Source organism: Labrus mixtus, chromosome 1, assembly GCF_963584025.1.
Source record: "Labrus mixtus chromosome 1, fLabMix1.1, whole genome shotgun sequence".
NCBI lineage: Eukaryota > Metazoa > Chordata > Actinopteri > Labriformes > Labridae > Labrus > Labrus mixtus.
Window position 1 is genome coordinate 35,672,744 of NC_083612.1, and position 16,616 is coordinate 35,689,359.

The window sequence follows — 16,616 nt, forward strand, 5'->3', positions numbered from 1 at the left end:
TTTTTCTTTAAAAACAACACTTAGGGTGTACTAAGGGCAGGTAGGGTAGGGCGGCTGTGGCTCAGTTGGTAGAGTTATCACCTCTCAACCAGAAGGTTGAGGGTTCAATCCCCAGCTGAGCAACGTGTCCTTGGGTAAGACACCTAACCCTGAATTGCTCCCACTGCTTCAGTGGTGGTGTATGAATGAGATTAGTTACTTCTGATGGATGATACTACATAGCGATCATCACTACCATCAGTGTGTGACAAGCAGTGTAAAAGCACTTTGAGTAGTCAGAAGACTAGAAAAGCACTATATAAGCTCAAGTCCATTTACCATTTACTTCATTTCATTGTAAGTTTTTTTTTTTTCTTACCACTGTAACTTTTGCTGCTTTGCTAAAGTGCTCATGATGGATAGGCCGGGTCTTTGTAACATAACAAAGAGTAAGGTATTTTACCTGCTTTTTGTAAAGTGTCTCCAGATAACACTTGTTATGAGTTGACGCTATACAAATAAAAATTGATTGATTGATTGATAAGTCCTTTTCATTTAAAAAGTTAATTTAAAAACACATTAATAAATATTTATTTGTATTTCATATCCACTTAATAAATAAAACACCAAAACATTAGCAATAAATAACGACATATAGGCGACATCACACACAAAAAATTTAAAAAGCCATAAACATGGTGTACTTTGATGAGGGTTGGACGGAGGTCCGTCACGGCAGGAAACGCCAACATCCCTGCCAACACAACTGGGACCGGGGCTATGAGATCAACCAGGACCATGAACCTCCTGTCTCCTTCGTGAGACGGGCTCAGTTCCCCTTCCCTAATCCTAAAGCCTGATTTTAAATATAGAGCTATATTTCATGACATTTATCCTGGCTGTAGATAAAGCAGGAGATATTAGAAGTATTACAGTGAGAGGAGTTTGCTGTGGTTGAAAAACAGTTGAATCATTGTTGATTTTTAGTTATGATTTCAAAGTGGTTTCAATATTAATGGAGGAAGCAAAAGTGACGTTGATCCAACATCAGATTCAAATGTTGATTCAACAACACATTAATGTTGATTCAACAATTTTTTAATGTTGTCTTGCAATCTGGGAAAGTTACCAGTGACCATGTTTAAATGTTGGGTTGGGTCATGAGACCTGAGCAGTTGTTGTGGTAAATTCCAATTTCATACGTCTGTAAAGAAGAAACATATCATGCTGTTTGAGGTCAGCCCAGACCAAGCAGCTATAAAAGGCTCTGATGTCCTCCCAGACCGCCGTAACATGAGACTGTCTTCATCATCGACTCAAAGGTCTGTCTTCATATTATAAAATTCACCAAGAATATAAACATGTTTTAGACTGTTTGATCTTTGTTTCACTTCTGCATTCACCAGCTGATTATTATTTTATAACCTTTAAACGCTTGTTATGAAGGAAGTGAAGTAAGGTTCAATATATATCTTAATCATGTAAAGACACAATGTGTTGAAGTCAATGGTAATCTCAAATTTCAATAAAACTCGTAAATTGAATACTTAATGGCATGGTGAGCAGATAGATTCTACTTTTGTCTCATAAATAGTTCTTGAACTTCTACTGTTAATGAATCATTTAACGTTATTAAAAAAACTAAAGTTAAACATGTGAGTCCAGTTCAGTCCAAAATGTCCAGTATTGTAATATTGGGTCTCTCTTCTTCCTCTTCTTGTCCTCATGCTTTAGAAGAAGAAACAAAGAAAACCAGAGATGGATCTAAATGTGGTGAAACGGAAACCATGTGAGTTTGATACAATAATGTGATTTTTATTTTCATTTAGAGGAACCATTGGAGGCAGCCATGTCTTATGATTAAAAAACAACTTTTTATTTAATAGTTTTTTTTTTGTTTAAATCGTATCTTTATTTGGAGCGTACAGGTAGATACAACAACATAGCAACATTAGTAAAAATAAATACAAATGTCCTTCAAGTTTTGTTTGTTTTGAGTCCAGAAAAAGCGCAACACCAGCCATCCAGGAATACGAGTCCAAAGAAAGTAAAGTCATAGATCGTGGATCAGATTTCGTTCGTCCTTTGTAGTCTCCACTCTCCCCTAATAACTTAAATTTCACAGCAATTGTGATAAAGTAATATCAGTGGGTACACATTAACCTCTTAAGGACAGTACTGACAATTTGCCCTGGATAAACAGAGCCAGAACTCCAAGAGAACTCTGACACCACTTAATTAAAGGTAGAACAGTTTACATGAAACTGTGAACAGAAACCAGGGTGGTCGTCTGCTGCTGCTGCTAATAAAAGTCTGTGAGTGTGGTTGCCGTTTTCTTCTCCACAGTTACGCAAGCAGCTTGACCCGGTTCCGGGTCACTGCTCGTGCAGAAGACCGGCCGGCTCACAGAGCAGTTATTTAGCGTTTATTTAGCATTTATTACGTTTTTCTACTGTTTATTTTTCTTTAGATATATTGTTTTCCATGGTTTTTCCCGAGGACACACAGGAAGAGTGTGTTTTCTAACTTTTGGTCGCTACTACACAGACGAAGCGGACTTTCTTTTTTCCCACGCTCGTCCTCTCGCAGCCCTGCTCTTTGTTTACAACCATGAACACCGCGACAAATGGACTACAGCACGGCAGTCTTCTTCTTTCTTTTCTTTTTCATCCCCCGGAATTATTTACCATTGGCATGGATACCCGAATTCTTTTTTGGACATTTCTGCACGTTTGGCTCCTCTGGGAGTTTGTGACTGCGAGCAGAAACAACGTTCCTGGCGGGTCGCGAACCACCTACTGGAGAGACATTCTGCTGCAGCTCGGATTTAAAACTCATCATGCCATCAACACAGACATGCTTCCCGAAGAAATTCTCCAGGATAACTCAGTCAGCCAAGACAACTCCGCTCACAAAAATAACAAGGTAACCAGGAGGGGAAAGAGAAAGGGAGGAATCAGAGCCAGGCTTAAACGGGAGACATGTAAACAACGGCCGCTTCCATCTATCATCCTGGCTAATGTACGCTCCCTCCGCAATAAAACGGACGAGTTACAGGCCAACATTAACCACATGCATGAGTACAGGACTGCCTCTGTTCTTGCTTTTACTGAGACGTGGTTAAATAAGAACGACGATGATAACACGCTGCACGTTGATGGCTTCTCCCCCCCTTTAAGACTTGATCGAGACAGTGAGCTCACTGGGAAACAACATGGCGGCGGCGTGTGTCTTTATGTAAACACATGCTGGTGCTCGACGACCGTCGTGAGGGAGAAACTGTGCATCTCGGACATTGAGCTTCTAGCTGTCTCCCTTCGCCCTTTCTATCTCCCCAGATAATTTCTACAGCTTTTTCTCATCCTGGTTTACATCCACCCAGAGCTAATGCAGCCACAGCCACTGAACACATCACAAACTTATTAAATAAACTGGAACTCATATCACCGGACTCTCCCAAATTCATCTTGGGCGATTTCAACCATTGCTCTCCTGAAAAAGCACTAAAAGGCTTTCAGCAGTACATTACATGCAGCACCCGCCTGGGGAAGACACTGGATAAATGCTATGGTTCAGTTCCTAACACATACAGATCTGTTGCTCTCCCCCCTCTTGGCTCTGCTGGCCACCATGCCGTCCTACTCGCTCCAGCATATACTCCTGTAATAAAGAGGGTTAAGAAAGTTGTTAAGCATTCTTACACTACAAGGATGCTTTGAATCCACTGACTGGGATAACCTCTTAGCCCCCTCCAACAACATTAATGAGCATGTGGACACTGTTTCATCGTACATCTCCTTCTGTGTGGACAACATCATCCCCTCCTAAAGAGTCACAATCTACCCCAACGATAAACCTTGGATCACCAAAGAGCTCAAGGAGGTCCTCAACAAGAAGAAAAGGGTCTTCTTCACCGGCTCCGAAATGGAGAAAAAGGAGGTAAACAGAGAAGTCAAGCACGCCATAAAAACATTTGTAAATAGTTCTGTTTACATCTGGTCACTACTTGCACATAGTTCTGTATATATATATTTATTTCTCGTTTACTGCACATAGTTATGGTTACATCTGGTCACTGCTGCACATAGTTCTGTATATATATATTTACTTCTCGTTTACTGCACATAGTTATGGTTACATCTGTTTACATCTGTTAGTCCAATCACTGTCCACTTATATCTCCTCTTTTTACATTTTGTATTTTAAGTTAAGTTTAAGCTTTAAGTTGTATTTAAATTGACACTTTATATTTAGGTTAAAATGTTTCGTTTACTTGCACTGTTGTTAATTTACTGCTCTGTGTGCCTTTGAATTGCCCCCCAGGGACAAATAACGTTTTTTTTTATTTTTAATTTGAATTTGATGTGATACTGTATTTGGATTGGATTCTAGGCCTTTTGAAGTATCTTATTTGAACTTTCCAGGAGAACTCCCTCCAAAATAAGGAGTTCGTCATTTTCCAGTAACCAAAAGTTAAGCTAATAAAAAGCCTGTTCCTCTGTCTTCTTCCTTCTCTGCTGATTGGACACATTCAGAAAGAAGGAGTTCCCTCTCTTTGTTTCATCATGCTGTGATTCACATCCTCATACTGAAAGCAGAACTCATCATGAAATGTGGATGTGTTTATTGCATGTCACATGCCAAGGAGAAGTTTCCCAACACCAAGCATTCTTCTGATTCTGTAAAATGAGAGCGCTGATTTTGTGTATTTGTTCTTGTAATAGGCAGATCCACTCCGAGTTGTTGACTTTTGATCCAAGTAGAAGTTGTGCTTTTGATTGGACTAAATGTCGTGATTAACCCAGATGAGTGTGCATGCGTGTCCTCTCTGTTATGGCTACGTGCACCCTCGTCATTAACACCCACAGGCTGTGTCCTCCGTCCGCAGCACGGATCAGCACAGCTGGACAGAACCTCTAATCGATTTCAATTATTTCCAGGGCAGTCACACGTCCATTTTGGGACATGAAAGAAATGTCCGTCGTTTGGAAACATTTTGTCTTCAGGGAATATGATACAGAACAAAAAAGGTTAAACGTAAACACTGCAGAAAAACTGTTTGCAAGAAATGCAAGTTACTTATTTTCTTCTGTTTTAGAGAAGTTCATTTATACTCTAAAACTAAAATGTGTCATTTTCATTTCGTGATGTTTTGATCTCAGTTCGAAATATTCTGTTACGGTTCGGTGTGTAAAACAAGAGAGGTGGACCCAAGTGCAGAAACCAAAAATTATTTATTTAAACAAAAAGGCAAAAACTAAAACTATCAAAAATGTCCAAACTGAGAAAATCCAAAAATTGACAAGCACTGAGAAACACTAGGAAACACTGACACTCTAACATACGACAAACAACACTAGCAACTTACATGAACTGACACGGGAGGGAAGGACCTCCAGGCGGACGGCCTGGAGGCAGGGCACATAGCCCGGAAAGTTCAGGAGGCCGACTGAACACAGGGAGCAGTTTGGGTGGGCCGACCAAGCTTAGAGAGGAGATCAGGGGGCCAGCCGTGAGGCCGACCAGATGAACCCACGGGACCAGTGAGAGGCCAGGCCTCCCACAGAAACACAGGGGTGGGCAGAGTCAGCAGGGCCTCTGACGAGAGCACAGGAGTCCAAGTGTGCGGGGCCTTCCACAGAGACACAGGAGTGGGCAGAACCTCCCACGCAGACCCAGGAGTCATAGGAGTGGGCAGGGCCTCCCACGGAGACAGGGGAGTCAGACGCAGCTCAGCAGATACAGGCACAGGGGACAGCAGACGGCGCTCTGCTGTAACTGGTGGCAGACAGCGCTCTGCTGGAACACAGGGAGGCTGAGGCTTGAGCTGGGGCATGGGAACAGAGGTTGAACGTGATGTACCAGGAGTAGCGGCTTGACCTGAAAGCTGCGTAAGCTGAGAGTTGATGTGGGAGAGATTCCTTTGAAGACTCTGTAGAGATTCCATAACTTTCTGTAGCATATTGTCTTCCAATGAGGGCTCCTTGTTCTGGAGAGGGCCTGGTGAAGGGGGTTTTGGTCTGCTGGGTCCATAGTTGGTCAGTTCATTCTGTTACGGTTCAGTGTGTAAAACAAGGGAGGTGGACCCAAGTGCAGAAACCAAAAATATTTAATTAAACAAAAAGGCAAAAACTAAAACTTTCTATCAAAATGTCCAAACTGAGAAAATCCAAAAATTGACAAGCACTGAGAAACACTGACACTCCAACATACAACAAACAACACTGGCAACTTACAACATACAACTGACCTGGAAGGGAAGAAACACAGAGACTAAATAGACATAGGGTAATCAGACACAGGTGAGACTAACAAGACACAGGTGAGACTAACAAGACACAGGTGAGGACAATCACACTGGGAAACACACAGAGGCAGGAATACAAGAAACACTGAGGACAAACTAAATCATGAAACACACAAGGGAAAAACCAGCAACACTGGGAAAACAGGGAAACTCAAATACAAAACCAAATCATGACATATTCATTAATAACCTCAAAATAGTTAATCAGATATGCACTCTGTCATTAGAAACCAGCTTTAATAGTTTAGCATATTTACAGTAGAGACCTTGTCAATGAACTATGAGAGCAAAAAAACAAAAACGAAATAATCCGTCATGAATCGTAATCGAGGTAAAATATTCAATTAATCGTGATGTTGATTTGAGGTCATATCACCGCGGCCTACAATGTATGTATGTATGGTATAAAACCGTATAAAACACATATACGACGCTATACAAATAAAAATTGATTGATTGATTGATAATCAAACACACAAGGACATATTTCCACACTGTCAAAACGGAGTGTTTTATTCTGAAAATAAACCGGATGTTAATTTGGTTTCGGTCACTGACTTCCCATCCCGCCTGATCTTTTCTGTGCTAAATTGATGCTCCGTGAAAACTAGAAGCCCTGCACATCTGGTGGAAGTTAGCCATTAAGGGTCTTTAGACTAAACACAGTGTTTAGATGTATAAAGTAAATGCATATGATAGGATTTAGGGAGGCTACATTACAAACACTTCCTGTTGGACTGATGTGTGTGTTTTTTCTTTTTCTGGGGGGGTGTGTGTTTCCAGTTGCTGTTTGTCTGCTTCTGCTCAGCGTGTTCTGCATCAACCCTGCAGCTGTCAATCTGAAGGAACAACTGGTTGATTGTTTCAAGGACAATGATTATGATGAACTGCTACAGACGGTGCAGAAAGGCCTCCCACACTTGAACTCATCCCATCATGTTGTTATTGTTGGAGCGGGTGCGGCAGGACTGACAGCTTCCAAATTACTGCAAGACGCAGGACACAAGGTACAGACGGCGGGTGGATGCTTTATAGCCACAGAAAGGCACTTTAGGAACAGCATCTGTGTGGAACCAAATGTGTTTGAATGTCTCAGTGCTTCCTTTACTAAAGATGAGGAAGATTGTGAATGTGCACCCTGACTGAAAATGTACCTTTCTTTATAACGGTGGTTCTTTGCAAAAGGTTGTATCTGCTAAATTTCATAAATGTGCTTGTCAACAAATAATTTTGGGTTTCAAAATGACACACCCTTTCATTGGATACATCATGCATTTTTCCCTGTCATAAAAGTTAGACAGACACACATTGGGCGATGTGGGTTATTACTATATTTATCTGTTCTGAAAAGGTGACTGTATTAGAGGCCAGTGGTCGTGTTGGAGGACGGGTAGAGACCTACAGGAATGAAAAAGAGGGCTGGTATGCTGAACTGGGAGCCATGAGGATACCAAGTTTTCACCTGTGAGTTTAAATTAAATTTTCTGTTCAAAACAAGATAAAAAATGTAACGGTAAAACACATTATTCTAAATCAGCTGTAGGCATTAAACTTCTACTACGTCTCTCATCTCACCCACGTCCATCATGATGATATCCATGGGAGTTCTGTTTTATACATATTTATGTCTTGGTGCTGTTTTTATGATGTGTATCGGCTGTATGGACTTCTGTTAAAAAACAAATTGCCCCTCAGGGACAATAAAGATTGTCCAATCCAATCGTAAAAAGGACCCTTCGAGAACACCGCTGTAAAATAATCTCGGAGCTGAGTTATTATTTTTTTGTGATCAATGGGGTCAAAAGCTTGAGACAAATTAATGAATGCTGCAGTTCTGACCTCCTTAATGTCTAAATCTGTAGTAATTTTGTCTGCTAATCGGATCAAGACTATATTACTTTTCATGGAATCCATATTGATAATCGTATTGATGTTCCTATGTGGCCAGAATTAATATCACATTTCTCTTCTCTCCATAGTATCATCCGCTGGTTTGCTAATGAACTTGGCGTGAAGCTGAATACATTTGTCATGGATGACATAAACACTTTTTACCTGGTCAAAGGGCTGCGAAAGAAGAATTATGCCGTGAAAGCAAACCCTGACATCCTGAAGTATAAATTGCCAAAAAGTGAGAGGGGCAAGTCAGCGGACCAGCTGCTACAGCAAGCTTTAGATAAGGTACTGTATGTTAATAAGAGGGATGCTATCTGATAGCAGTAACAACTTAAAAATGCGATCTTCTGTGTAGGTGAAAGAAGAGGTGGAGGCACATGGCTGCAAAGCTGCACTACAGAAATACGATCACTATTCTGTAAAGGTAATTCATATTGTGATCTCATGAGATATTAAGTTAGAAAAAAAAATGTGTGCTAGGAGAAACAGCAGAAAAACCTTATTTTCTTTTTATGGTTAATATGTAGAAATGTAGAAAACCTTTGTGTGCTTTGTCCCAGGAGTATCTGAAAGAAGAAGGTGGGTTAAGTCCACAGGCGGTGCAAATGATTGGAGACTTGCTCAATGAACAGAGTCTTATGCATCTGGCCTTAACTGAGATAATCTACCTCCAGAGAGACGTCAGTGACAGTACCACGTAAGTTTTCCCACATTTGTACATTCATCCAAAAAGATTTTAGGTCAATGTTACAATTTACTTTAAAGCCAGGGTACTCCTGGGTACTTTCCTTGAGTCCGCCTGTTTGTAAACTGAGCACGCTTCATGACGTTATGTATCTCAGAATGGTTGTTTGGTCCGCACCAGGGTTTGATTGATACCTTTTTAACTTGTTGCCAGCTGAACTGCTTTTGCTTACAGCTTGACCCATGCCCACAAGTTTGTTGAAAGACTTCATATATTAGAGAATAGTACTCCATCAAGTGCTTCTATTTTCTTTTCCTTTGTTACTTTCACCCTTTGTTCTTTTAGTATTTGCTAAGAATACTTCAATATTTCTATATTTTTCCGTAAAAGTAGGCAGTAGCTTCACTCTGTCAACATACTATTATCACTCTTCACCATTTCTGTCTAGAAGGATATATGAGGATTTTTTTTCCATTGCAGGTACGATGAAGTCACTGGTGGGTCAGATCTCTTAACTACAGCTTTCCTCACTGTCCTTGATGTCCCTATTCACCTTAACTCCAAGGTCAAACACATACGCCAGTCAAAAAAGGGAGTTACTGTTTCCTATCAGAAAGGCAACCAGTCATCTTTGACAGAAATACCCGCTGACATTGTCCTGGTAACTACCACAGCCAAAGCCGCCCTCTTCCTGGACTTTGATCCATCACTCTCCGCTAAAAAAATGGAGGCCCTGAGGGGGGTCCACTATGAGAGCTCCACTAAAATCATCCTCACCTTCAGCAAGAAGTTCTGGGAGGAGGACGGGATACAAGGAGGGAAGAGTATCACAGATGGACCCTCTCGTTACATCTACTACCCCAGCCACAGTTTCCCAACAAATAAGACCGTCGGCGTCCTCCTGGCTTCCTACACCTGGTCTGATGACTCCCTCCTCTTTTTAGGAGCAAGTGATGAAGACCTGAAAGATCTGGCTCTGAGAGATTTGGAAAAGATCCATGGCAAACATGTCAGGTCTCTGTGCACAGGGGTGGTTGTGAAGAGGTGGAGTGAAGATCCTTACAGCTTGGGTGCCTTTGCCCTCTTTACACCCTATCAGTATTTAGAGTACTCTAAGGAGCTCTTCAGAAGTGAAGGCAGGGTGCACTTTGCTGGTGAGCACACAGCTTTTCCTCATGCTTGGATTGAGACATCTATGAAGTCTGCTATAAGGGCTGCTAGGAACATCAACAAAGTGGTGAACAAACACTCAACTGAAACTCAACAAAGAGAAGAGCTCTAGGGTCTTAAGTTGGCCTTTTTTTAGTGGTTTTAAGGAGGAGGCTAACTATGATTCCCTCTTTTACCATGATTCTTGTTTGGTCAAACTGATGTATTTCATAGGGTTAGATATTGTCAGGAATTGTAACTCTTGTTTAAGAACGGGTTTTAGCTACGACTATTGCTTACACCAATGTATGTTTTTATGACTAATGTTCATCCTGTTTTTCTAAACATTTAGCATTTAAACGTTTAGAAAAACACCTCTACTCTGCACCTATGGAGAAAGAGTCTTCAGCGATACAGCCCCCCAACCTCTGGACCACCCTCCACTCAGACATCCACAATGCTCCATCTTTGGACTCATTTAATAAACTGGGAAAACACCATCTGTTCTCCACAGCCTACAACCTCCCTGAACACTGCCTCTCCATCCTTTGTTAGCTGTCTCACTTTGGTTTTTCTTTTCTTTTTTCTAAGGGTCACTCTACTTTGTAAAGTGCCCCCTAAAAGGTGCTATATAAATTCAACTCATTATTATCATATTACAAAGTACATACTAAGTTTTTTTAAATGACATATTATTTTCTTTTTTTGTTCAAAAATGTATTTAGTGAATGAAAATGACAGTTCTGATGAATCAACATCTTAAGGTAACCATCAAACTGAGAAATAATCTGACAAACATTCGGTTAGTAGAAATCTAGGAGTTCTATTTGATCAAGATATGTCCTTTACCTCTCACATCAGGCAAATTTCAAGAACAGCCTATTTTCACCTTCGTAATATATCCAAGATCAGGAATATCCTGTCGCAAAATGATGCAGAGAAACTAGTTCATGCATTTGTTACCTCCAGACTGGATTATTGTAACTCTCTTTTGTCAGGGTGCTCTGGTAAGTCTCTAAAGACTCTTCAACTGGTCCAGAACGCTGCAGCTCGTGTACTGACCAGAACTAGGAAAAGGGACCACATCACTCCTGTCCTGGCTTCTCTGCACTGGCTCCCTATACAGTCTAGAATAGAATTCAAGATCCTTCTTCTCACTTACAAAGCTCTAAGTGGCCAGGTACCATCTTACCTGAAGGAGCTACTAGTGCCGTACTGTCCCTCGAGAACATTACGGTCCCAGAATGCAGGCCTGCTGGTGGTACCTACAGTCTCCAAGTGTACTATGGGAGGTAAAGCCTTCAATTATCAGGCCTGCTCGTGGTACAGTCTCTAAATGTACTATGGGAGGTAGAGCCTTCAGTTATCAGGCCTGCTCGTGGTACCTACGGTCTCTAAATGTACTGTGGGAGGTAGAGCCTTCAGTTATTAGGCCTGCTAGTGGTACCTACAGTCTCTAAATGTACTATGGGAGGTAGAGCCTTCAGTTATCAGACCTGCTCGTGGTACAGTCTCTAAATGTACTATGGGAGGTAGAGCCTTCAGTTATCAGGCCTGCTTGTGGTACAGTCTCTAAATGTACTATGGGAGGTAGAGCCTTCAGTTATCAGACCTGCTCGTGGTACCTACGGTCTCTAAATGTACTGTGGGAGGTAGAGCCTTCAGTTATCAGGCCTGCTAGTGGTACCTACAGTCTCTAAATGTACTATGGGAGGTAGAGCCTTCAGTTATCAGACCTGCTCGTGGTACAGTCTCTAAATGTACTATGGGAGGTAGAGCCTTCAGTTATCAGACCTGCTCGTGGTACCTACAGTCTCTAAGTGTACTATGGGAGGTAGAGCCTTCAGTTATCAGGCCTGCTAGTGGTACCTACAGTCTCTAAATGTACTGTGGGAGGTAGAGCCTTCAGTTATCAGACCTGCTCGTGGTACCTACAGTCTCTAAGTGTACTATGGGAGGTAGAGCCTTCAGTTATCAGGCCTGCTAGTGGTACCTACAGTCTCTAAATGTACTATGGGAGGTAGAGCCTTCAGTTATCAGGCCTGCTAGTGGTACCTACAGTCTCTAAATGTACTATGGGAGGTGCATGTCGTTATCTATAAATCTTATTTAATAACCACACATTTTCCTGGGAGCTCCTGAGCTCTCAGGTCGTGTAAATTCCTTTGGATTATTGGAGAGGACGGTCTGCTGCTATAATCTTGATTATGACATGACTGCATCGTCCCAAACTGTCAGTGTTCTGTGTTCTTGTGAGCTGACGAGCTTGTTGTTTCAAGTCTGTTCTTTATGTTCTTGGTATGGAGAAAGGCTAATATAAAGATTTCCTCCCATATGACTACTTGTTTGTGAAATGAAAGGAAAAGTGCTTTCCCAATGGCAGTGCAAGAAGATGACAACGTCTTTAAATAGAAGTGCCTTAAATAAACATTTGGTAAAGGTGGTTTTGACCACTCAAAGAAAAATGTGAAAGGAAAATTTGCCTGCTGTGATTTATTGAGAAGAGCGGACATAAATATTTTAGCAGACATGCAAAACAGCTCCTGCTTGACTTCATCACTTGGACACATGAACATAATTAATAACCCCCACAAACACACGTATGAAGGTTTATTTGGATCAGAAACCAATGAGCAATAGTCATTGACTCTGGAGCCATTGGAGGAGAACACTAAAAGACTACAGAAAGGTGGGTAGTAATTTGGTCTATATTTGTTGGTCTCAGATTATTATATTTTAAAGATTGCCATAAAGTTCAATGCAAACTCCCCCTTCAGGTTGATTTCTAGTTGTTGTGGTTCCTTTAATTTAGGTGTTATACCATCATTAGGCCAGTACATTATTTTGTGCTAATAAATACATTTAAGAATGGTGGCATAGATAAAAATTATATGGTAAGAAACATTTAACTTGACTGAAATGATGGCCTTATAATTTAGAGTTTGCCAAATAAAGCTCTCTTGGAGCACTTTGACCAAATGTGGCATCACAGTTCAGAATAAAATCTGTTTTTATTCACAATTTTCTATTAGCTCTGTTATACTACAAAAAAAGGATAAATATTTTCTTTATCAATTTACTGTTGAGATTTTTATTGATTAGACAACATAGGACACTTTACTGTAATAACTGTACTATGAAACACTGAAGTTCTGTGTGAGAGACTCCACAAAAGAGAATGAAATTAACAAAAGAGGAAAAACTTTAATCATAACATGCATTTAACTATTCCTTACTAATTTACATACTGTGGCTAAGCTAACTTACACTTTACAGTGTCAGTGACTCAGTCTGTAGAGACCTGGGTTTGGAACCGGAGGGTCACCGGTTCAAGTCCTGGTGCGGACCAAATCTGGAAGTTGTTCTGGTAGCTGGAGAGGTTGCCCTTGAGCAAGGGCACTTCCCGAGCACCGCCAAGGTGCCCTTGAGCAAGGCACCGAACCCCCAACTGCTCTGGTGTGCTCTCTGCTTAGCAGCTTGTAGCAGCCCCACTCGGACATCTCTCCACCATTGCATGTCCACAGGTCCTGTTTGTGCATGCGTGTGATTCGGGCCTATTTGTGTGAGAAGCATGTCCCTTTCTCTGTCTCTTTAACAGCATCACCACCTCATGCTACACACTGTGTGTGTTTTTTTAAGAACAAAACCCTTTCCTGTGTAGTTACTGTGTAATTTTACATTATTGTATATTTTTATTTAACTGCTGTAAATATGTTTGATTTGATTTTAACTTCTATTTTTATTTTTAATAATTATATTCCCGTCCCATTTTCTGGCGCTGCTGTAATGCACAAATTTCCCCCACGGGGGATCAATAAAGTTTATCTTTATCTTTATCTTTATCTTATCTTTATCTTTCTAACCAATCAGGTGAGACTCCCAGCATTCCTTGCAGATCTGAGACCTGTTGTTTTGCCTGCCAGCCATGTCTTTTTTCAGAAAAAGCGCCTTTTGAGCACTTCTGTGTGAGGGTTCTGTAACCTTAACAACGAAATCTAGCCTACGCCGCAACTGTGCCAGAGCAGACCATGGAGCAGACCATGGAGCAGACGCATTAATTTAACACAGAAAAAAACAAGCGGGACGGGAAGTCAGACACCGATACAACTGTTTTAACTGTTTTAGGCTTCAAATGCTGAGGGGCGCCACTCAGGTCACGTCCTCGCTAACGCTGTGCTGGAATCACATGGACTGATTGTAAATATTAAGTAAGATATATGCAGCGAATAGAAAAACAATGACGTTCCTGTTGGAATAAATGACACATTAGGTGCGTCTGAATTGTCTTTTTTGCTTAGGAAGGTTCCTAACTGAGTGAAATGACCTGGAAGCATTTCAGTGGCCGTTTGAATTCTCTAAAAGCTAAGGAAAGGTGGGTCAATGCTTCCTTTATAACCTCCTTTGGCCTAGGATACACTGGACCATCCTTTACCAAAGGAGATGAGATATGTGGTCCCACAATTCCTTGCGGATGCAACATTTAAAGCGAGTCGTGCATCCGACCGATCTGTTTGAGGAGAAATGCAGAGACAATCTGCATTTGGTTTATTAATTGATTTGACTTAATAATTTGTAAATGCCTTTGTATTTATTGTATTTCTTTCACTGTATTTAGTGTGTGTGAAGAAGGTGAACATTGCTTTTATACATTCTTGTATCATGTTTAGTGTAGAGGCCTTACTGTTATTTGATGTTGATTCATACGAGAAATTGTAATTTAAAACATTGTTAATAAAACAAGAAATGAAAAGTAACGATGACCGAAAAGGGACATGAATATCTCTGCGCCTCGGTAACTGTCCCTGATGTGTGCTAACATCTTCATGTCACAAAAATAGAGAACACTTTCCAGTTTACTGTTTGTTGCCCCTTGCTGAGGGCAAACATGATCCATATTGAAGCTCAGACCATCAATCAATCAATCAATCAATCAATCAATGAAAAATATGTTTTTATACATCCCAAACTTCATGGAAATAGTTCAGGAAATTGAGTAGCAAATTCATTATGGCACAACTGGCAAGTTTTAAGAACTATATCGTTTGGCACTGTCTGACGTCACACTGATTTTTATCCATCCAGATGTGTGCGTGAAACACAGCATACTCAGCGTTTATACAAGAGGCCCCAGGACATGTTCAAATCTGCTATATTCTCTGAAATGGACTGGGTCCTGATTGAATAGGAGCTCACTTCTCCGTTTAAACCTGTTGAGGCCCTCGCACAAACATTAAGGAAGGCTCAAAAAACAAGGGTAAATCCCATCTTGGCTTATTCCAAGACAGTGTGGCAAAAGGTTCATAAAAATTGTAAATGCTCTGAAACTAACCAAAAATATGGTATAATCCTAAAATAAAAATAGGTAAACAAACAATTTACTGGGCACAATGGCTAAGACGAGGTATCAGAATGATTGGGGACCTATTTGAGGATGACCAGTTTCTGTCTTATAACAGGATGAGGGAGAAATTTAACTTAGAGGGTCATGGTCATCTCTGGAAGTATCTGCAAATTAGACACTGTATAGAAAAAATGTTTAACTTTCCTAAGGAAAAAAACACAATCGAGCAATACTTTCAACTACCGGTAATGTTCCTTAAAGCCTCAAAGTGGTACGAAATGTGTCCATGGTTAAACAATAATAAAGGTAAAAATCTTCAGAGGATTTGAGAGAAAGATTTGGGATAAACACTGGATGAGGAGATGTGGGAGAGGATTCTTTTACAGAATGGGAAGTATATCAGAGAAGCAAGAGGCAAATTTATTCAACATAAAATACTGAATAGATATTATTACACCCCTGCAAGATGTAATAGTATGGGTTTAATCCAAAGTAGTTCATGTTGGAAATGTAAATCAGAATGTGGTACATATATTCATGCTTTAAGGGAATGCTGAATGGTTTTCCCATTATGGAACAATGTTTTAGCACTTATGGAGGACTGGTTGGGATGCCAACCACCCAGGTCACCTCAGCTTTGTCTCCTGGGGGATAAAGGTGTAGTACCCTATTTAAGCAAATACTCATAGTAAGTATTAACAACTGGCTTAACAACATGTGCTCGGCTAATTCTTAGATTTTGGAAAGAATCAAGAACTCTGACACTGAAAATGTGGAAAGAAGAAATGATGACAATAGCTGCTTGTGAAAATATGCTTGGAAAGCTGAACTGTAAAAATGACATTTCTAAGGAGCAATGGGACAATTTTAGCCAGTTTATATCAGGAGAATGCAACACATCACTGCCAGGGTGTTGATTGACTTTTGTTTGTTAGTAAGCACACATCACCCTTCTGGTGATGCACTGATGATACTTTCTGCATCGTTGTATCTAATCTCTGTCATCCATTTATTGTCTGTTATGTTTCCTGCCTGTTTTGTTGTTCCCTTTTAGTCTGTTTGTTTGTTTTTATAATTGTTTGCTATCAAAATGTTGTCATAAAATCAATAAAGTATAAATTTAAAAAAGAAAATCTGCTATTTTCTGTTAAAGTAAAAACATTCTGACATCATGATGGCATGCCTATCTACCCCCATACTTCAGTGTGTTTCAGTACACTGCTGCCCTCTACTGGCAGGAACAACAACCACATCCATAA

General features: G+C 40.6%; 1 protein-coding gene across 2 annotated transcripts; it reads left to right on the forward strand.

Moving 5' to 3' along the window:
* Positions 1–1,195: 1,195 nt before the first annotated feature.
* On the forward strand, positions 1,196–10,547 carry LOC132978274 (L-amino-acid oxidase-like). Of its 2 annotated transcripts, XM_061043424.1 has the most exons (8): positions 1,196–1,301; positions 1,714–1,768; positions 7,070–7,293; positions 7,638–7,750; positions 8,266–8,467; positions 8,538–8,606; positions 8,743–8,879; positions 9,348–10,547. In XM_061043424.1, the coding sequence occupies exons 2-8, from the start codon at positions 1,738–1,740 to the stop codon at positions 10,147–10,149; spliced, it is 1,578 nt and encodes a 525-aa protein (XP_060899407.1). In that variant the 5' UTR covers positions 1,196–1,301; positions 1,714–1,737; the 3' UTR covers positions 10,150–10,547. The 2 variants fall into 2 exon arrangements, with proteins under 2 accessions (XP_060899407.1, XP_060899406.1); XM_061043423.1 differs by lacking the exons at positions 1,196–1,301; positions 1,714–1,768 and having other exon boundaries at positions 6,748–7,293.
* The last annotated feature ends 6,069 nt before the right edge of the window (positions 10,548–16,616 follow it).